Genomic DNA, 22,782 nt, shown 5'->3' with positions numbered 1-22,782 from the left:
TCTGGATTCAGGTTAAAATCTCCTTTAAACAACAGGTTAGATCTAGACCTAGTCATGACTAACTTAACTCCCACTGATTTCAGTAGGTCTGCTCCAAGTATGGTGGATCCATCCCATGATCTTTATGCTACAACTTGCCAAGCACTACTCCCTTTCATTATAATAGAATGTATTCAAGGCCGGATATAATAAAAATAAGAGTAACTGTCATCTATAGCAGGTGTGGGGCATCTGTGGCCTTCCAGATGTTGCTGGACTAAAATTCCTATAATCCCTAACCATTGGCCATGGTGGCTGGGGTGATGAGAGTTGGAGAACAACAACATCTGGTCAGCCACAAGTTTCCCACCTCTGGTCTCAGTGTGACCTGAGACACTGAAGTACCAAGTTCATCTTCCAACTACTCAAAAGGTGCAGAGAATATTTAAGTCCATAGATTCTTACCTGTTAGGGAAGACAAGCTTCGAATTCTGTAGTTAAGAAGTCAATAGATGCACACTAGGTACTCAAATCACTTTAATCATTCACATTAAATCCGTGCCAATACACATCAAGACGTATGACGTTGTAACCTTTAATATGGAACAAGTAGCATTTCTTTGGTACAGAATGCAGCTCCTTTCCTACAACTGTACATATTCAAAGAACTACAATAAGTGATAAGAATAATCATTTACAGTAGTCAGTGTTTGGTTTGACTCTGATTAAGTATCAGTCTGAAAGCACTGTTTGCTCAAAGAATATACAAACATTAGACAAACTACAATTTTTGTTACTGGCTTACTGACTGGTGCACTATTGGGCATCGCTCATTCTCTTAAACCAGCGTTCCTCCCTCCAGGTGCGTCGGGACTACAACCCCCATTATCCTCAGCCCACATGGTCAGCTGGAGATGATGGGGGTTGTATTCCCAACACAGCTGGGATATGCTAAGATGGAGATAAATTGAAAAGCAGTGGCAAAATGCAGATGTCAGACTATTTCTGTTGCTCTTTATCATACACTTGACTATCGCGGCTTGTCCTGTTGTACAATGGCTAATAGGGGTCGGTTGTCGCAGGAGCATGGGTGGTGATAGCGGCCGCTGTTTTTTAAAAACAAAACATCTGCTTGTGCAGAATGAAACATGCAAAGCCCAACTTCCACTGAGTAAATATTCAAACAACCTAAACAAAACTGATTAGCAAGACTAAAACAAACAAAATGTCCACGGCCTCTGAAAATCTCTCTATCCAGCCATTTCCCAGGACACATGAGAACGTTCTGCAAGAATAAGTCTATGCTCCTGTTTTAATGACCCAGGAGGAGGTGCAGAACCCAGCATTTCACATGACAGAGCACTTGCCTTTCAGTTTATCCTTCTTCCGCTGCTGCTTAGATTTCTTACCATCCACTTGTAGGCTGACACTTCTTCTCTTCTCCAAATTCAAGAGCTCTTGGAAGAGCTCCTGCACGTTGTAGTTCATTTTGGCCGACGTCTCCATGAAGGAACATTTCCACTTGGTGGCAAGGACTTCTCCTTCACTGGTGTCCACCTCTCTCTGGGTGTCATCACTCTTGTTCCCTACCAACATGATCGGGACCGTCTGGATGTCCCCTTTGATCTGACAGATCTGTTCGTAGATGGGCTGAAGCTCTTCTATCGACTGCCTGCTGGTAACAGAGTAGACCAGCATGAAGGCATGGCCTTTAGAGATGGACAGTCTCTGCATGGCAGGGAACTGGTGGCTTCCAGTGGTGTCGGTGATCTGAAGGGTGCAGATGTTCTTGTCGCAGCTGATCACCTGGCGGTAAGTGTCTTCAACGGTAGGGATGTAAGTTTCCCTGAAGGTTCCCCTAACAAAACGAAGGACCAAAGAACTCTTTCCAACGCCAGCAGCTCCAAACACAACCACTCTATAATCGTTGCTTTGTTCTGGCATGTTGCTTGTCCAACCAGGAATCAAGGAAGAGTCCTCTGGGTTTACATATCCCTTGCGGGGGCAGGCCTGTCAAGGAAAAACAGCAACTTCGTCTTAACAGGAAGTTCCAATGTGCAGTCCCATTCAACCACATCTTTTATTTACTTATTGGTTACATTTATATTCCACTTTTCCTCCAAGGAGCCCAAGGCAGTGTACGTGATCCTCCCCCTCTCCATTTTATCCTCACGACAACCTTGTGAGGTAGGTTAGGCTGAGTGTCAGTGACTGGCTCAAAGTCACCCAACAAGCTTCATGGCTCAATGGGGACTAGAACCCAGGTCTCCTGAGTCCTGATCCAACCCTCCAACCACTCCACCACACTGGCTGTCTTTCCCTCCCAAACTGTGATACTCTACACTACACAACTCTACACTACACAAACTAGCAGTCAAGCATCCTCCCCCACAATACCTGGCACCCTCAAGGCGTGTTGGACTACAACTCCCATAACACCATTGGCTATGCTGGCTGGGCATGATGGGAGATGTAGTCTAACATGTCTGGAGGGCACCATGTTGGGGGAGGCCTGCAGTGGAGCCAAGCAAATCTCTGGCTTTGCACTTCTATTACTAGGGAAATATCTAATTCGCTTGCAGCTCTAAGCTCCTCCTTCAGGAGAAATCAGGCTCTAATTGCCCATCAGAGTAGAGATCAGCCAGCCCTCCTCATTAATGCTCTTCTGTCCCCAAGCAACAGGGGACCCTGCAGCTGGTGCAAAACCTTGCCCACTCAGGACCACCCTTCCTGATTTGCTGGCCCCAGCAATCAGCTAACTTCAATTTCTGCTTGGGGGGGGGGGAGTGGGCTTATTGCTTCCATTCTCCTGTTTTGTGCACACTCCCACGCCGGCTCTGAACAAAGCAACAGGCGCAGCAATCCGGCTGCATCACTCGGAGCGATGGAGGCAAACGAATACATGCAACCCCAGTGTGTTACCTGCGGGCATCATCACAGTCACCAGTAGGCAGCCAGCCAGGGAAGCCAGAGCTGCAAACATTGCCTGATTTGGAGCGAGAGAAGGTTTTTGCTAGCAGCCCCATTCAGGAAAGAAAACTCCCGGGCACGTCTTCATACTGCAGAGCTGTGCGACCCACACGCAACCCAGGCTGGGAGATGGTGGAACGTTAACTATTATTTCCCCCTCCCTCCACCTCTCAGCAGCTGCCCCAAATCTACTGCATGTAGAAGAAACATGGCGATACACGCATCCATACCAAGCAATGCTGGCTTCAGGTTTCTGAGGGCCCTCGGGCGAGACACCCCAATGGGCGCCCTCCCTATGTGAGTCTACCTGCTCATCGCTATTGTCACCAGCTGCTATTGTTCCTCCTCCTCTTCCTCATTATGCTCGCTTGACAGGTGGAGAGCAGTGGCATCTACTGCTCTTCCTTCTCACCACCCGCCCTTGCCTGGAGCAGAGTGAGAGGCAGGTGAACCAGAGGTGAAGAGGAGGGGCCACTCCAGGGGGTTCTTGTTGGTGGGCCTCTTCTGGGGTATAGGCCCTTGGCATGTGCCCAAGTATACCTACCCTTGAAGCCAGCCCTGATACCGAAGGCCTCAGCTTCCCTGTGCTGTAAGTATGGGGAATGCGTCCCTGGACACAGAGCAAGATGGGATGTCAACCTATTAAAAAACAACAAATTCCAAACAGGAGCAACTCTCCTTCAGCCTGTTACAAGGAATTCTGGGATCACCTGAACGATCCAGGATCAGTTTTCTCAAGGTCAAGGAAAGATACCTCATCTGTTATGGGGACATCCTCTTGAAGTAGCAATCTAGATTCCATTCAGTCCAGCCAATATTCTCAGCACCTTACAAACCTGCCAGTGTATAGTTATCTTGTGCTGACTTATTCAGACATAAATACCACTGAATTCAGTGGGATTTACTTCTGAGCAAGCATGCATAGGTCGGTCTGACCTAAGATCATCAGAACACTTTCTGAGGAGGTGATATTTGCTATACTATTTGCCAAAAAATCACCATTAAAGTGTTACTAGAGCTGGGATGGGATGGAATCAACTTCCTTGATGCCAGGATGTTTAGGTGTCAAGGGTTTTTCCCTCCAGTCCTGATACCACTAGCCAAAATCCAACCATCAGAACAAAGAACAAAAGCATTTTCAAACTTTCATGGCTAGCAATTCTATGGATCCTCCATAAATTAACCCTCTCAGAATATTAGAAAGTTATTCAGTATATGTGGTTATTAGCTTTGCCATTGTTTTAGTGGTAAATTTTACATCTGATTTTTTGTATTAAAAAACCAGTGAGATCTAGATGTTGGGGGGCACATACATTTCAGTACTGGCAAGGCCAGAGATTACTGTAACCAACCCCCACATATTACAAGTAGAGCTGCTCAAACCCCTCCCTGATTTGGGTTTTCTTCTCCCATACCCCACCTACCTTGTTACCTCACAGGGCATGGAGGACAGCTGATGTTTTTAGAAAAAGAGACCAGCCTTTAGATCAGGGGTGGAGAAACTTTTAGGGACCAGGGGCTGGATCCCCCTCCCCGACCCCTGATATCCTGTAGTACTGTTCATAGAATACCAGAAGAAATGCTTTGGATTTAGAAAGCAAGAATTCTTAAGGAACAGAATTATCATGAATTGTATCCAACACTTGTTTTGCCAGCTATTTTTCTTTCTTTCTTCTTTCTGGCAGGGCTCATGTGCCTTTAACAGCTCCATGAAAGGAAGAAATACAGCAGGTGAAGTTTGCCATCACAGTATCCACATTGTAAAGAAGTTTCATCTGTTGAATGCTTTCCTCATGCAGCTGTTAAAGGTACAGGAGCCCTGAAAAAAAAAGTACAATGAGCCCACCCGGACCCCTGGGCACAAAGCAAGTCCACGTGCATCCTTCCCCAACCTGGTGCCCTCCAGTTGTGTTGGACTGCAATGCCCATAATTCCCAGCCAGCATGGCCTTCCTGGCTGGGTATTATTGGAGTTGCAGCCCCACACATCTGGAGGGCACCAGGTTGGGGAAGGCTGTCCTAGCATCACTTTGCCCCTTACGTTTTCTCCTGGCCACTTCCTCCCCAGACTCTGGCAACTCCCTATTTCAAAACCGCTCTTCCCCATGATGAGAACCTGGTGGGGTCAGAAGATATTGGACCTGGACGCACAAGAGCAGAACTCAGATCCTAACGTACGGTTGTATCCACTGTTAGTTCCATGCATAAGTCCCATGCATTTCAGTGGGTCTACTCTACATAGGACTAACACTGGATACAACCCTTAGCCAAGAACATGGGGGAAATGACCCAGATCCAGTGATCCCCATCCAGCCCAGTTCTGTCTAACCTGAGGGCTTTGCTCATTCCCTGCTACCTGATCACTGGAAGTGGAGATGCCAGAGCCTGAACCTGGGACCTTCCGTCTGCAAAGCCACTCCTCTACCACCAAGCTAGGGTCCCTGCTACCACTCTTCTCCCAACCTCAGTTTGTTCACCTGTAAGATAGGAGTAATAGCTGGCAACCTACCTCATCGTGTTGTCCTGCTGCAAACAGAATCGAATCATAAAGACATTTGCCAGTTAAACATCCAGCTCTTAAGCCTCTTTCACAAAATTAAGTTTCATTGGAATGAATGGGCGATTTTCTTCCAAGCAACTGTTGCTTAGGGCTGCGATGTAAAGGTGTGTTCAGAGGCACATTCTCCCCTCCCCCCCCCCCCCCCCCACACACAGAGCTAGGAAGTGGAAGGAGGAGGGAACTCTGTCCTGAGGAAGGAGGATTCATTCGGTTGTACCTAATGTTAGTCCTACATGGGGTAAGCCCATTGAACTGAATGGAACTTAATTTAGACGACCGCTGGATACGACCCATTACAATATTCCTACACCGGCTGATGCAAAGATCGGCCAGGTCATGCGGGAAGCTTCACCTTGCGCTCAGATGCGGGAGAGGCTGCCTTGTCGAGATTCCTCTCCAGCCAGAGTAAACAAGCGCTGCCGCTCGCCCCTCGCGGCGTCTGGGCGCTCCGAGGAGGCCTTCCTGCCCCCCGCGCGGTAGCCCCGAAGGGCGAGGCAGGCGGCGGCGGCCTCTAGCCCGGCAACAGCAAACACCGCACAGATGTCACGGACGAGCCTCGCTGGCGAGTCAACCACACCAAGGGGCGCCGATCCCGCTCCGGCGGCGCCCCTCGCCTCGCCGCCCGCGAAGAAACGCCCGCGAGCCGAGCCGCGCCGCCCAGCCCAGCCCAGCCCAGCCCGACGCGCTGGGCTCTTCCCCTCGCCGCCCTCGGGCTCTCGCCGAGGCTGGGGCGGCCAGCCGCCCGCTCGGCCTGCCGGGCGTCGCCGGGGGAGGCGCTCCCGGGAAACCTGCTCCTCCGAGCCTCTGCCGGGGGGCCGCGCAGGCAGGGAGGCGCCATCGCGTCCAGCCAGGCTCCCGGCCCGTTCCTCGCGCGCGGCGGCGGCGGCAAAACATCTCCCCGGGGTCCCGCCCAGCCCTCCTCCAGCTCGCCACGGCTGGAAAGGTGGGGAAGCAACAGCCCCGCCTCCCCCCGTTCATTCATTTTCCCGAGCATCCCATTCATGCAACTACAGGAAAATTAATTAACAACAACAACAACAACAGCAATCGAACCTCGGGAAGGAGGGCTGGGTGGTTGTTTTTAATCCAAAGACAGAGCTCCCTGTTAGGGAGATTTTTCGCTCCAAGGAAGAAGGTGGCGCTCCCTCTGCCTCTTCAGCTGAAGTTCTTGGCGCTGACTGATCTTGCGAAAGCCGCACACGCACACCCACACGCACACCCACACCCACGAAACTGTTTAGGAAACACAGAGAAGCCTTCCTGCTGCTAAGATCTTAAAGCCAGGGCTGGATGGAGTGAACCCATTTATGTAGCATCTCTCGATACAGGTGGCACAACCCATCCTGCCCCCCCCCATCCGCTCTCCCACTGTTTTGGGTAAGGCTGCTGCACCTGTTGAGTTTCCTGCCTGGTTATTCAGCCGTTAAAGGCCGAGGCGCTGGCAGAGGCATGAAAAGGGAGCAGCCTTGTGGTTTCAGAAGTTGTCCAGCATCTGCGGCTATTGCTCTTTGAAAAGAAAAGAAAAAGCAATGAATATGCGTATTCAAAATATTTCCATTCCTGCAACCATCACAGTTGTCCATTTTCAAAATGGAAAGAGAATTTCCAGAGGACTCTCTTATGCTGCAGTCCCATATACACTTATCAGGAAGTATGTGCCATTGAACTCAGTGGGACTTACCTCTTGAGTAGACATGCGTAGGATTGCACAGTTAGTCTGTTGCAGCAAAAACAAATCATTTCATGTCACCTTAAAGATTAACACATTTATTATGACCTAAACTTGCATGGGCCAGAGAGTCCACTTCACCAGATGCATGTATTTATTTATTTATTTATTTCATTTCTATACCGCCCAATAGCCGAAGCTCTCTGGGCGGTTCACAAAAATTAAAACCAAACAACACACAGTAAAACAATTTAAAATATATAGAACATTAAAACCACAATATAACAATACAACCACAATAAAACCTAGCAGCAGTACAGGAATTTAAAATACAGATTTAAAACAGCAAAGATAAAAATTTAGAAAGCTAAAAAGCCTGGGAAAATAAAAAGGTCTTCACCTGGCGCCGAAAGGAGTACAATGTAGGCGCCAGGCGAACCTCACTAGGGAGCTCATTCCAGAGCCGGGGTGCCACAACAGAAAAAGCCCTCCTCCTAGTAGCCACCCGCCTCACTTCCTTTGGCAGGGGCTCACGGAGAAGGGCTGCTGATGATGATCTTAAGGTCCGGGCAGGCACATATGGGAGGAGGCGATCCTTCAGGTAACCTGGCCCCAAGCCGTTAAGGGCTTTGAATGTTAACACCAGCACTTTGAATCGGGCCCGGAAATGGACTGGCAGCCAGTGCAGCTGGAAAAGTACTGGCGTAATATGAGCTCCCAGTAGTGTTCTCCTGAGTTACAAGTATAAGCACATGAGGGTGGGGGGATTGTAAACGGTGAGGTCAGAAGGAAATGAAGTGCAGAAAGTACAGACAGTGATAATTACCTTATTAACAGATGCCATTCACAAAGCAGTTAATTGTTTGGTGTTAAGACCTGCTTTCATGGGTGAGGTGATGAACACATGTAGTGGGATAAAAACAACAACGTGTCCCTGTTCAAGCCACAGGAGATAGAGGTGGACCTCTGGATGAATCATAAGTCAGCTGTTTTGCACTGACATCTGTCTTTGACGTTCTTTTGTTCAAGAATGGCCAGCCTACGGTCAGTGACCTTAGTATCCTGGGAGGCTGAAGTGTTTCCCCCACTGGTTTTTGAATATTGCCATTTCTGCCATCAGATTTGTGTCCATTTATTCTTTTGCATAGAAGCTGACCTGTTTGCAGAAGGGCGCTACAGGTAAATGATGGCATATAATCGCAGTGGAAGGTGAGCTGGTATGTGAAACCCTGGTGTGTAGATAGCATTATTAGGTCCAGTAATAGTGTTGTCAGAGTAGATATGGGGACAGAGCTGGTATCTGAGTCTACAGGAGGATCTGGTTCCTGGGTCTGTATCTCTGTTACATTTCTGGTTTCTTGTTGCTGGCAAGGAGCTTGTAGGTTGGGTGGCTGTCTGTAAGCTGTCTGTACAGGCCTGCCACCCAAGCCCTGTGAGAGGCACACTTGACAAAAGCAGTGTGCTGTTGTGGTTACAGTATCAGGCTAGGACCTGGGAGACCTAGCCTACCATACACAGTTGTTGTGAGGATAAACTGGGGGTGGGGAGAGAAACCATCTTGAACTTCTTGGAGGAAAGGCAGGCTAGAAATAGAATGAATGAATGAATGAATGAAGATTCTGAAGTGCAGAGTCTCAGTGGTACATGGGGAGAATTAGTTTGTTTGCTTTTAAAATATTGAAATAATCCCATCTGGATCCTTGGCTCTTTTCCTGCAGAAAATCAACAGCTTTCACAAGCAGGTGCTTATAATCTGTGATGTACCACCAGTGCAGTGGTTCCCAATTTTGGGTTTCCAGATGTCGTTAGGCTATAACTCCCACCATCCCCAGCCAACATGGCCAGTAGTTGGATATGATGGAAGTTGTAGTCCAACAACAACAAATCTGGGGACCTAAGTTTGGGAACCACTGCCTAGTGCAGAGGTAGGCAACTCGTGGCCATCCAAATGTTTTGGCCTACAGCCTCCATCGGCCTGAGTCAGCATAGGCAGTGGTGAGGGCTGATGTGAGTTGTAGACCAAAATATCTGGAGGGCCACAAGTTGCCTAGAAGAACCATTCCCCCTCCCCTCGGCCACTCTATGAACCTGGTTTTCCCTGTCTTCCTCCTTCACATATTATTTATACAGCACCAGCAGCATACAAAGCATTTTACAGACTTATATGACAAAAATAAGATGGGTCCTTGCCTTCAAGGAACTTACAACGTATAATAGATAAGGTGTGTGTGTGGGGGGGACAGAGCAGAAGGAAAGGAGAGACAAAGTAGGGAGGGATGAACGTGGGCAAATGCAGATACACGAATGAAAAGCCTCAATACAGTTGGGATTAAGGGAATAAGCAAAAGGCCAGGCAGAAAAGGTGGGTATTAAAAAAATATGTGAACCCCATCAAGACTGATATAGCCCCAGCTGAAATGGGGGCTCCCCTCTTTCATTAATGATGATATGAAATCTTGATAATAGACTCTTATTTATTTATTTAATTTATTTATTACATTTATACCCCACCTTTTTTCCTCTTGCAAGGAACCCAAGGCGGCTTACATTATCCTCCTCCTCTCCATTTTATCCTCACAACAACAACCCTGTGAGGTAGGTTGGGCTGAGAGTCTGTGACTGGCCCAAAGTCACCCAGCGAGCTTCCATGGCCGAGTGGGGACTAGAACCCGGATCTCCCAGCTCCTAGTCCAACACTCTTGCCACTACACCACACTGGCTCTCACTACACCACACTGGCTCTTACACTTTAATATTTAGAGTAGTCAGTCACCTTTTCCCTGACAGATTATCTATGCCTGTAAAATAGAGGTGGGCAATTTGTGGCTCTGTAGAATCTAGATATTTCAGCCTACAAGTCCTGTCAGCCACAGCCAGCATAGCCAATGGTGAACGGTGATGATGGGAGTTGTGGCCCTCCCCATGTGTTTTCGCCTACAAGTTGCCCACCCCGTTGTAAAAGCTACAAAAATTCTAGGTACAGCTTTTCCCAGCATGAGGATGCTGCACCTGTTGGATATCTGCTTGCCATATAGCTGTTACAGACAATCCTATATATCACAAATAAAAGCAAGATCCCCCACCCCTACCCCACTCTCCTGAGCTTGTGGGAGTCCAGTGCTGCTGTCAAACAGTTTATCTCCCCTTGACTCATACTCATACTCATGGGTATTTATTTGCATCTAAAAAGCAGACAAATTAATTACAGATCTGTATCTTGGCTTTATGTTCAAATGTTTTCCAGCATCTATTGTTTGAGGCAGCTGTACTTCTGCCATTCCTAAAAGCAGTTATTTTAGTTATGTTTTCCCCAGAGTGTGGAAATGCTGCATACATACATATATACATACATACATACTTACCATGTCTTCTCTCATCCACCCACACCGAGTAAAAGAAAGAAAATGAATCAATTCTGGCTTTGCTTTCGTACGGAATTGCTTATGTGTCACAAAGGGAATATCAAGATCTAGGCACTTCATTTAAAGATGTAGGTGCTTCTCAGTGAGTGCATGTCCGTATTTTTAAACTTGGTAACAGACTGTATTGTTTATTGGGATTTCTAACTGGTCCTTCTCCTCTGCCAGCTTCCCCGGACCTGATGCTCTCCAGATGTTTCAGACGTCATCTCCTATCAGCCTTCGCCAGCATGGCCAGTGGCCAGGAATCCTGGGAGTTGTAGTCCTATGCCTTTAACGGCAGCCTGATAATGCAGACATGAATATGTTTGTTGGGATTTTCCCGCCAATGTGGTGGAGATTATGGGAGGGATGGGGGTGGGGAAAACAAATTATTTATTTTAGGACCATCTACAGAAAACTGTGTTAGGGTACAGTCCAGCATGGCTAGCTGGGGCATGCTGGGAATTGTAGGCTTTTTTCCTATCTAAATATGTATAGAATTGTGTGCTTTCAGTTGACTGAAAATGAGCTAGCTACTCAGCAGTGTCCATCAGACAGAAAGGAAGCCTGACTGGAACAAGTACAGCGGCTCTCTACAAGAGGCCTGGCTAAAACATCCTGTTTCACCTCTTATTCAGTTACTTCTTAATCTCAGCCATGTGGTAGCTCCATGTTGCAAAATTATGAATAATGACAGAAAACCAAAATTATGTCACTCGAGAGTTGCACAGATTTCTAGTGTCCGGAATGGAATCCATGGGGTAGTATCCAATTTTAATCCTATGTAGAGTAAGCCCATTGCATTGAATGAGACTTGTTAGTCATAACAAACTTAAATCCCATTCTTTTCAATGGGTATACTTTATGTAGTACTAACATTGGATACTACCCCATGTCTCTGCTCAAGGTGGCTAACAAGAATAAAATACAGATAAAATACAGAATTATAATTAAAACATTAAAACAAATCAGTTAAACACACCTCAGTAAAACAAGTGTGGAGTGCTTCTCTCCAGGATCTCAGCCACTCCATTCTACACCCCTCCCCCCATTTTCCCTTTCCCTCCCCAAGAGTCATTGAGCTGCCGTTGAGCACACTGAGTCCTCATTGGGATGTTTTAGGTCCTTACCCCCAGGGGTGGGGTTCTAATTTTGTTCTGTACTTCAGCAAATACATTGCAGACCCGCAAAAGAGCAGAAGATTCTGTACCTGAGCTCTGTCCTGTATACTGATGGCCTTGCAGATTTTCAAGTGTTCATGATTTTCAGGGACACTACTGATTTGAGTCATCATCCTCATCATATTACATTTCCATACCAAAGCTCTCTGGGTAGTTTACAAAGATTGTTGTCCTTAAGAAGCCTTTTGTTGCCTGTCCCAGTGAGACCATTCCTCCGTCTTGCCCAGTATCATCTTCCCTGACTGGCAGCAGCTCTCTGGGGTCTTACCGTCACCTGCTACCTGATCTCTGTAGCTTGAGATGCTGAGGATTGAACCTGGGACCTTCTGCATGCAAAGCAGGTGCTCTGCCTATTGAGCTATCCCCCATAGCTCTCACCAGGTGAGTCCTTGGATCTGCTCACATTCCTCTGAATTTTTCCACAGTTCTTGTATCCAGTGCTGGCCATCTCTAACAGCCAACAGTGTTGGGCCATGCATAAGTTCAAACAAAGGGCTGCCTTCTGTAAAGTAGGACACATGGCCACCCTAGGTGGCTGGCCAACAACCCATACTCAGCCATTTTGTGGAAAGGCCTGTTTAGGGAGAAAGATATGACAGGAAGAATATACCCATTAACAACTGTGAACCCAAACATGGCGTTTGTTTGTTTGTTTGTTTATTTATTTATTTATTTATTTATTTATTTCATTTCTATACCGCCCAATAGCCGAAGCTCTCTGGGCGGTTCACAAAAACTAAGTTTGGGGCTGTTTAAATACAAGTCATAGTGTCAACCTGGCAAACATAAGTTATTATGTTTGCCAGGTTATATGGCCAATTTATGCTCAGTACTGCCAGAGAATGGAAGGAGAAGTCTACTTAGTTATAACCAATTATGAGAGGAAGCAATATCTTGTAGATGATCTCTCAATAAAAAAATAATGAAAATCTATCCTCAGAAATTTGGCTTTGGTTTACATTTTTCAACATCAGTCATCTCTCCAAGAAATGTGCTTTGTCACGAGATCACAGTCAGGCGCATCATTGTGCAGATTTTGCATAGGAGAAGCTGATTTTTATTCTGTGAAGGTTTGAGCTGCAATTCCCCCCTTTCTTTTTGGTGGTGGGGACAACAACTACTACCACACCCAAACAAATATATACAACAGCAAGGAAAGGAAGTGATGAAAGAGAATACTGGGTTGGACCCACATTTAGTCATACTCAAAGTATGATTAAAGCTGGATCCAGTCCATAGTCTGTTATAGCAGTGTGAAACAATCATGGCTCTCTGTCTTTTGTTCGAGTACAAAAGTGTAGCAGGGCTAAACAAAAGTGCAGTGATTACTGCTGATGAAACACAAGGCTCCAGAACTCATGTTCCCCAGGACATTTGCATCCTGTTCTTATTATTCATCATCATTCAGAAAATGTCATTCCTGACTCACTGTGGGTTATTTAGCCTGTGGTGAGGCTGCGGTGCATGTGAGGTGTGTGCAGCCTCCATTTTGAATATGCAACACAGCTCGGGGGTGATGTGTTGTGCAAACCTGGCAAGCGTGGGTTATGTGAGGGTTAAACAACCCTTGCATAATCCATGGTCTGTTTAGGGTTATGCGAGGGTTGTTTAATCCTGTGGGAGGGTTGTTTAACCCTCACATAACCCATGCTCGCTGGGTTTGCATGACAGGACAACCCCCAAGCGAGCTTTGCAACCTGGCACCCACAGGCACCCACAGGTTAAATCACCCACAATGAGAGAGCCATGGCATGTTGTCCATGGCTGATAGAGAGTAACCACCAAGCCCGTGGGAGGCTTAGGGCCAGCCCATACCGGGTTTTGAAAAGGGATCCAATGTTCATTGTGTGGAGTCCCATAACCTGCAGGTCACCCATAATGCTGTGATACACTGTTTGTGCCTGGGTGGTCTGTGCCACAAGAGGGAATTAGCAAGGTACTGCAGAGGTTGCCTGATCCTTTTGAGCTGCTTTGTGAGATCAAAGCAAGAAGATGTTGGGGAATGGGTGTGGAGAGGCACCTTGTTTAACAAAGAACTCTTCTGATGTGCTTCCCATGTTTTCTGTTTAGGCTGTAATCCAGTGCATCCTTTCTTAGGATTAAGTCTCATTGAATTCTATGGGACTTACTCAAGAACATAAGACGAGCCCTGCCAGATCAGATCAAAGTGTATACCCTAGTTTCTAATCCTAGAACCTGGGGTCATCCCATGAGACTGGTGGGAGATTCAGATAAAAAGGTACTTTTTCCCACAGTGAAACTGTGGAATTCGCTACCACAAGATGTACTAACGATCACCAAATTGAACGGCTTTAAAATGGGATTAGACAAATTCATGGAGGATAAGACTACCAATGGCTACTACTCCTGATGGCTATATGGTACCTCCAGTACCAGAGGCAATATGCTTATGTACACCAGTTGCTGGGAAACAGGAGTGGGAGGGTACTGTTACACTCATGTCCTGCTTATGGGCTTCCCACAGGCAGCTGGTTGGCCACTGTGGGAACAGAATGCTGGAATCAAACCCTTGGTCTGATGCAGCAGCTTTTTATGTTCTAAAGTGGCCAGGCTTATGGGTTTATGGGAAGCCTACAAGCAGGAAATGAGTGCAATAGCACCCTTCCACTTACATTCCCCAACAATGTCTGTTACTGAGAGGCATATAGTAATATATAGCCATCATGACTAGTAGCTACTGACTTCTGCGTAGACTTCCATAGCACCTTGCTTTTAGCCCTAAAGCTGCTACATGAATTGCCTCCCAACTATGAAATGCCTCTCAACTATGGTCAATTATTTTTGTGGTTTCAGCCTTGTGGAAAGGCAGAGCATGAACATAGCACAACTCAAAGCATTTTACATATATGCATAATCGAGCATATTAATCACCAGAATTCTAGATCTGGTGGTTGGGTCAGAAACACTGTTACATCAATTCATGTTTCCATTTTTGAGAAATTGAAGTTAGCATCAGCGGACATTTATTCAGTTGGTTGTTACTTAGGGCTGGGGTGGGGGGAAAGTTTCGCAAACCGTTTGTGTCTTGGTCTGTGCACATGTTGAAGGATTTAGAAGCCTGACTGAATGTGATCCCCCTAATATGCCTGTGCCAGGGAGACAGTTAGGAGCATCAGTTGCACCATCACTGTGACGCATCTGCATGCTTAGCAGCCTTCCAGGCAGAGGTATGGCAGATGACTGCTTGGGAGTGGACCTTTTCAGTAATAGCCCCCCAGTTATAAAAATACTCTTCCCAGAGATGTCCGCCTGGGGCCTACTCAGCACCAGGCAAAGACTTCTTTTTAATTCTCTCAGGCCTTTTAATTTTCTGTATGTTTCTGCTGCTATATTGTGCTCTGCTGCTTTTAATTGATTGTTTTATTATATTGCTTTTGTTTTGATTTATATGGCCTTTGGATTTTATTTGTGTTTTTACTGTATGCAGTGCTGAGAGCTATTAGCTACAGTACAGGTGGGCAACTGGTGACCCTCAGATGGACTGCAACTCCCATCAGCCCTAGAGTCAGCTTAGCCAATGGTGAGGAATCATGGGAGTTGTAGGCCCAAACATCTGGAGGGCCACAGGTTGCCCATCTCTCAGCTCTAGGGTGACTAATAAATCTTAGAAATCATTCAATCAATCAATACCTTTATCACCATTACTGCTTACCAGGGTCTACCTGTTACAGCCATAAGTGGGAGGGGAAAGAAAGTATCTTCATTAATTCCAAGTAGTCCTTGTGAATCCCAGTAAGGAGTAATGTATTTTAAATAACATCCCAGAATAGATTTGCATATAGGACTGAAGGGGCAGGCACTATATTCTATATTTGATGTATTAGATTAATTAGCCACCCATCTGGGCAGTTACCTGGTCACTCTAGGCAATGTACAATACAAATAACACAAAATACAGTATAATCAACTGAACAAAACAAAATTGCTCTAAAAAAACCCCCTAGCCCACCCCAAATGCCCACCTGAGCAGCCAGGTTTTCAAAGCCCAGCAGAAGCTCATCAAAGAGGGAGCATGGCGGAGGTCACTAGGGAGGGAATTTCACATGAATTGCTGACTTTACCTCCTTGGTCTCTCCTTGGCTGTGTCCTTACAAGAGCTTAACTTGGTCATGTTTGCACAGCATCAAGTTATCCAATGCAGCATAATCTGCAAGGAGGCTTTTGCAGGAGGTATATGCCACTGAAGTTCATATACAGTGGGAGTGAATGGAGGGCACCTAGGCTAACCCCGACCCCTCCCTTGTTCATTTTTCCACCCCGACCCCTCCCGCCATTTGAATGTAAAAAGTGGAGGTTTGCCATCTTCAACAGGTACAATTTAGCACAGCATAGGTGTCAGCCACGGACCATAATGGGAAGCAGATGCTGGCTGAGATGCAAACGTACCTAGCAGGTCCGATGAAGATCACACACACACACACACACACACACACACAAATCACATTCAGCACCCACCTGTGCAAAGCAAAGGGTGTCGCATGGACTTCAGGAGAGAGTTCAGATAAAAACTAAAGCTGAAGAGTGATCTTCCAAAATGCTTAATGTTTTCTCCTTAGGATAAACACACAGCTGTTACTGTTCATTTATGTTGCACATAGAGATGGCATTCCTTATAAGAGATCTAAGGTCCATCATACTCAGCAGAGCTTACTACTGAGTAAGCATCCAGATGATCAGGTTGCAAGGGTGCAACATGCTTTAGAGGCTGATCCCATGCATGTCGTTTACTCAGATGCCATCCAGTGGTGTTCAGTGAAACCTCCTTCCAGGTAAGTGTGCTTGGGATTGCAGTTTAGCTTCTCTTCTCACTCAGGGCCTAACTAGACAATATGTTAAATTTTTGTGTGCATTTAACACATCCTGCTTTTACTTTAAAAATAACAGTCATGTTGTCATGGGACAGTGTGATCAAGAATGGGACAGTGGCATGTGGACTGTGGCACTGCCATGGCCCCAGTGAAAATCCCCGGCCCCCAGCTGGTATTTCTGCTGGGAGTTGTCAATGACAGCTTTATTCCTCAGGTGAAAAGCAGCTTTGGATGAGGATGGGATTTATTGGAACCCTGGTGGGGGAGGAAAGGGATGAAAAAACTTCCTGCGCACCATGGCCCCAATACTGATTGACTTGTAGTAGCGTTATGTGAGGCTTGTTCAACCCTCCAATAACCCACAGTGGCCGGGTTCGGATGACGTGCCACAACTCCATCAGGGCTTACATATTCATAGTGGTGGCCACATGCATGCTGCATGTGATGTGGCTCATCGTGTGTGAAATAACCCATGGTGAGCCAGGTGTGTCAGGCAAACTGTCGCATTGTGTCCCCCCAGCTTCAACACAGCTAAATACATACACTCATTTAATATATTGTCTAGTCTGGCCCATAACAGATCTGAGATGAGTGATAATGATATGGGGTTGAGTGTGACTCCCCCCTTCATACTGGCTACCCAGTACATCCACAAATGATTTGGGTTCTGGATCTCTGCATCTCAGATCCTCAGCCTGCATCACATCTGGTGAATCACAACGGGTTGGACCCAGTTTTAAGCTGGATCAATTGTGCTGGCAGAAGTGGACTTCCCCACCAGCTCTTCCCCATGACAGCCCCTCCACCCTCCTGAAAATGCTACACAGAGAGGCAGGAGACCCTGCTGAATGGGGTGAACTGTGGTGTGGGGGGAGAGGGGATCTCCTGCCCCAAATCAGATGGAGGTACTTTCTGTGAGCGGTGTCCTTTGGCTCGCAGAAGGCTCCTTCCTCTTGTGGAAAGCAGATCCTGGATCCAACACAGGGAATTTCTGGCAGCCCCAATCCAATGCCATTACCAAAAAAGCTGGGATTTGAATCCATGCACCATGAATATGGGATGGGGGCAAGGCAGATTTCAAAGCCTGCCTGTGGCTGAAGGGACCAATATTTCCAGCTCCTCTTGGTCTCCTGCTCCTCTTTCAACAGGGACTGAAAACCCCCTGTTGGTGTTTGGCTGGTTGAAGGAGTGTGGGGGCTCTCTAAGTCTGCTCATGATCGACCCATGCTGATTCATGCTCCCGCTGGCTTTCTCCCCAGAGAGCAGGAATACATAACCATGGTGACTGAAAGCCTCTCTTGTCTGCCCTTGGAACAGAGATCATTTCCGCTTGTTGGCAGGACGCTGCAGGCAAGTCCCACCCTTCTGATGTACACATGTGTATTAACATACCCTCTCTTACCAAGTCACTGATTGACACTGTTTTTCCCTGTCCACCCAGCTCTGCCTTGCTGTATGTAACAGAAGACGATCAGATTTGACACCAATAGCTTCCTCTGCATTTCTAGTCACAAAATTGAAAGCTCCAGTGACATCATGCCCATTTTGTATAATGAAGGTGGGGCTGTTTGCTTCCAAGAGAATGCATCCACAACAGTTTTGAGACTGGTACAGTGGTAAAGCAAGAAATCGGAGGACATTCTTGCGTTTAGTGGATGAAAACTTCAGCCATAATGAGGATGCCTTTTCAGAGAATTGTGCAATAGACTTGTAGTAGTGGAAGACTTCCTCAACATTAATTCAAAATTCATTGCAGGGGTTATGGAGCCACATTTTACAATAGAAGCTTTCTTTGAACTAGATATTCTCTGATGGAGAGTGTATTTTTAAACTCCAAATGCACAGCATTTTTAAATAAATATGGTGCCCCTATTGCTTCCTTCAGGTTGCTAGATTGCAACCTGGAGATGGATGCTATACCTTTGCATTTCCCAGCAACTGTAGGTTCTTCTCCTCATTTTCCCGTTGGTCCTTTTATCTGCTCCCCTGCTTGCTATAGAGAACATGACTCCAGGTGTGTCATATAGACAACAAGAGGAAAGCAGTCAAAAGGGTGTGGTCCAAAGGGCAGGAGATGCTATGGCTGCTGATGTTGCAGAACTCAGAGTCAGAGAGACCACGGAGGGAAGGAAAAAGAGTTTATTTATTTAACGCACGGGCTTAAGGCTGGAATCATTTCCAAAGAGCCAAAAGCCCCGATTTACATCAGCACATTGTTTTTATAGATATTGTGACACATAGGAAACGGCTCCTCCTCTCCCTCCCGTGTGGGGTTGCAGTCCTCAACATTTCTTCTCCTAGCACCATTGTTTATAATACAAGAAATGGGTTATAGGGTAGCCATGATAAGCAGAGAACAGCAGAGAACAAGATATACAATTCTATGACCTTAGCCTTTGTTGACAAGATAAGAAATTCCTGTGTCTCGTCAGCTTACAAACATATATTTCAGAGAGCAAGAGCTCAGCAAGAACATGAAGCATGAGACTGCATGAGGCTACTTAGTCTGACCCCCGATATGGCTGCTACACTGAGTCACTGACTTAATCAAGGAATTTAACAGCACAATCCAGTGCATATCTACTTGGAGGTTACGTGCATTGAGTTAAATGGGGCTTACTCCCGATTTAAGTATCGGTGAGTATAGGATTGCAGCCCAAGAGCAGTATCCTAGTCTGCCCCAGCACAGCAGGGAGATGGTGGTTAAAAGAAGGCTTGGGAAATGAGTGGAGATGTCCGTTGCTGGAACAGGCAGGTCAACAGAGCTTACAGAGGGGATTTCTGCTGACCTGTTTCAGTCTGGAAACAAGCGTTTCCACTTGTTTCCAGGATTGTTTTTTGACCCGCTTGTTTTCTGTTGCACGAGTGGTGGGCATGCAACACAACAAGTGAGAGCACAATGGCAGTATTGGATACTGCCCTGAATCTATCAAATCCATCTCTGAGCTGAAACCTGGCAAGTCTACCATAATATGCTGGAATCAATCCAACCATATTATGACGCCTTCAAACCATGGTCCCATCTTCCATGTCGTCACCAGGTAATCTACTTTGGGCTAAAACCATTCCTTTGATTTCTGATGTTCAGGCTGTGAGTGCTGTTGCTTATGTAGCTAAAACAGCCAATGTACAAGAAGGAGATATCAGCAGACCTCAGGCAGGTTTGTAGAAGGAGAGCAGATCTTGAGGAGTAGTAGTAGGTAAGCTGGGATGAGGAGAATCACCTCCCAAAAGCCTACTGAGCACACTCGGTGGCCGGAGAATGCTGAGTGACTGTTGGGAGTGGGAAATGAACATCAGGGTGGGGATGAAATGGAACAGCTGGGAATCCGGAATGGCAGCCCTTCACACTGCAATATTGTGTTACAGATCCCATTTGTGGTTGTTCTATTGCCTCCAGTGGCATCCAATAATTACTTGGAAGGCTGCTTCCATGCACAGAAGCCTTGCGGTGACCAATTGTTCTAGAAGTAGTCTCCACACTGTTGACATTTGTTGTGCAAAATGATTTAAGCATTCATTTGCCTTGGTAGCATATCCGATCCCATGGGCTCAGTAATGCTACTTCTTGATGCTAATGCAGGCGCATTAAGTCCCATAAATGGGAGATGCAGAGAGTATACTTTTGTTTTGCTGAATGAGCCAAAATTACACAATAAGACAAGAAACCTTTTTAATACTATGAGCATTTTAAGTATTTCAGAGAGGCCCACATAAAATGGCACGTCGCTTAACTGAGAATCAAGGGTGAAGTGGTGAAGAGAGATGGCTTTTGACTAGAAGACTACCAGGTTCTAAATCTCATTCAGCCTTGAACTCTCTAATATGCCTTGGGAACTTGCTCTTCATCTGCTTCAGATAATTTACAGGGCTGTTCTGAGGATACACAGAATACCAAATGATGCACGATGACGGGATGGAATCCATTGTCACAAGATGTGAACCTTATTCAGACGATGGGCTCCTTCACACTGGGCTTTTATCCTGCAATTGCGATTGCTCTTTCACTGAAGTTTGTGGGCTCTTTACATGATGCCATGACCCTCCTGCACTAAATGCCCTTTGTTCCATTTTTAAATAGATCACAGATAATGAGCTATCAAATTACCCCTCGGTGTTCCGCTTCAGTTTCCTCTGTCAAAAGAGTTAAAGCAGCAAGAAGAGGAGTGAGATCAATGAAAGATAATGGAAGACTAAGATACAGAGAGAAGGAGGGGGGAAAGGGAGAGTGTGTAAAGGGAGTCAGTTGTGATCCTGCATTTAAAACAGAAGCAGAAAGCGCTGTTTTAAATGCAGGATTTTAGGCTGATGTAGAAATGCCCGTTACGCCTGAACAGGGATGTATCAGTGTGTGGAAGGGGACACAGGGCCGTGCATGCTGACCTGGACCCCAGTGTCCCCGCTTCCTCTGTGCCTGACCTCCCCGTGTTGAGCGGGCTGGTCTGAAGGGGCTTCTACTTGTGTTCACTCAAAGATGAGGAGAAGCCTCTGTGCAAGCAGGAGCTCTCCGTTATCTGGGTTCTGAATCACACGGAGGTGACACCTTGTATTCAAACAGAAGCCCTTTCAGACTTCCCCTCAAGGCAGGAAGCTTGGGGGTTGAGGGTGGGGCCAATGTGTGGTTGTTGTTGGTGGAACCAATGCACATCGCTCCGAGCCCATTTGATATATCAGGGGTGCAGAACCTTCTTCAGCCTAAGGGCTGAATTCCACTTTGGAGATGCTTTTGGGCCCCCTGTTCCAGTGGGGGGTGGGGCAAAACACAAAAGGGGTGCGGGCAAAGGTGAAAGGGGTGGAGCCAGAATACTAAGAACACCGTGTTTTTAGCTTGAAGCTCTTCCTGCCAGTAACTCAGCCTTAGGAGAGGCATTTCAACTTTTAACAATGGCGGGGAAACTGCACAAAACTTGGGAAGCCACCAAATGGTCGGTGGTTGGGGGAAAGAGGGTGCAGCCGGAGGAAGGGGGTGTGGCCATCTAGGGACCTCTGATACATGTTGATATACCCTGATCAGGCCTTAACAGGGCTGTGATAATGGCCACTAGTTTGGATAGTTTTAAAATAAAAAGTAAAGGTGTCCCCAACCAGTTGTGTCCGACTCTAGGGTGCGGTGCTCATCCCCGTTTCTAAGCCGAAGAGCCAGCACTGTCCGAAGATGCTTCTGTGGTCATGTGGCCGGCATGACTGAACACCGAGGTGCACGGAACGCTGTTACCTTTCCCGCCAAGGCGGTACCTATTTATCTACTTGCGATTTCTTGCTTTCGAACTGCTAGGTTGGCAGAAGCTGGGACTGAAGACGGGAGCTCACTATGTCATGCGGCACTCGGGTCTCGAACTGCCGACCTTCCAGTCTGCAGTTCAGCATCTTAACCACTAAGCCACCGCGGCCCCTTTAAAATAGGATGAGTCAAATTCATTGAGGATTGGTCTATCAGCAGCTGGCTAGTAGTTGTGATGGCTATACGGAACCTCCCATTTTTGCCCTCTCTTTCCATAATTCTTTTTACTGAGTTTCTCTACAGGCAAAATATATGCCAAAGACAATAATGAGTGAATAGAAATTAACTAGGACATCATATACCAGCCTTCTCCAATCTGATGCCCTCAAGATGTTTTGGACTACAACTCCCAGCATTCCCAACCATTACTGGGGCTGCCGGGAGTTGAAGTCCAAAATATCTGGAGTGCACCAGGTTGAGGACGGCTGTCATATGCAGGTCTTCTGAGACAGAAAGGGGAGCAACAGGGGAGTCTATGGCCTTCAAACCTGCTTGTGGGCTTCCTGGGGGCATCTAATTGGCTACTGTAGGAAACAGGATGCTGGACCTTTGGTCTTATCCAGTAGGGCTCTTCTTACATTTTTAGGATAAACAGGGAGGTCTGCAATAACATCTTGTGGTGTGTAGTGATTCTGTACTGCAGGGATCTCCAATCTTTTTGGACCTGTGGGCATGTTTGGGAAACTGCTCTGGACATCCCCACAAAGTGGATTCCATTGAGGATGTGGCTAGTCACATAATGGCTGCCATGGGGGCCTGGCTAGTCAAAAGTGAGCTAAAGAGGTGGTGGTCAGAGAGAGAAATAGCGAGGCTAGAGGCTGGGAGGGAGGTGGATATGGCAAGGCAAAGGGGTAGGGGAGAGAAAGAGCAAGGCCAGAAGCTGGGAGCAGGGAGCAATAGCAAGGCAAAGAGA

At 46.7% G+C, this 22,782-nt stretch overlaps 1 protein-coding gene across 3 annotated transcripts; it reads right to left on the bottom strand.

The window, feature by feature from the left end:
• Nucleotides 1-495: 495 nt before the first annotated feature.
• On the bottom strand, nt 496-6,731 carry DIRAS3 (DIRAS family GTPase 3). 3 transcript variants are annotated; one of them, XM_084848242.1, is made up of 3 exons: nt 5,861-6,271; nt 3,494-3,588; nt 505-1,989 (listed from the first exon to the last, which is right to left on the bottom strand). In XM_084848242.1, exon 3 carries the CDS (start codon nt 1,921-1,923, stop codon nt 1,327-1,329), a length of 597 nt encoding a protein of 198 aa, XP_084704368.1. In that variant the 5' UTR covers nt 1,924-1,989; nt 3,494-3,588; nt 5,861-6,271; the 3' UTR covers nt 505-1,326. The 3 variants fall into 3 exon arrangements, with proteins under 3 accessions (XP_084704366.1, XP_084704367.1, XP_084704368.1); XM_084848240.1 differs by lacking the exon at nt 3,494-3,588 and having other exon boundaries at nt 496-1,989; nt 5,861-6,416; XM_084848241.1 differs by lacking the exons at nt 3,494-3,588; nt 5,861-6,271 and adding an exon at nt 6,562-6,731 and having other exon boundaries at nt 499-1,989.
• Nucleotides 6,732-22,782: the final 16,051 nt, after the last annotated feature.

The sequence above is a fragment of the Heloderma suspectum genome, chromosome 4 (assembly GCF_057233095.1).
Source record: "Heloderma suspectum isolate Gila_16-S chromosome 4, 16-S_ref, whole genome shotgun sequence".
Classification (NCBI taxonomy): domain Eukaryota; kingdom Metazoa; phylum Chordata; class Lepidosauria; order Squamata; family Helodermatidae; genus Heloderma; species Heloderma suspectum.
Note: the sequence above shows the minus strand (reverse complement) of the source record. Positions and strands in the feature narration are given on the sequence as shown.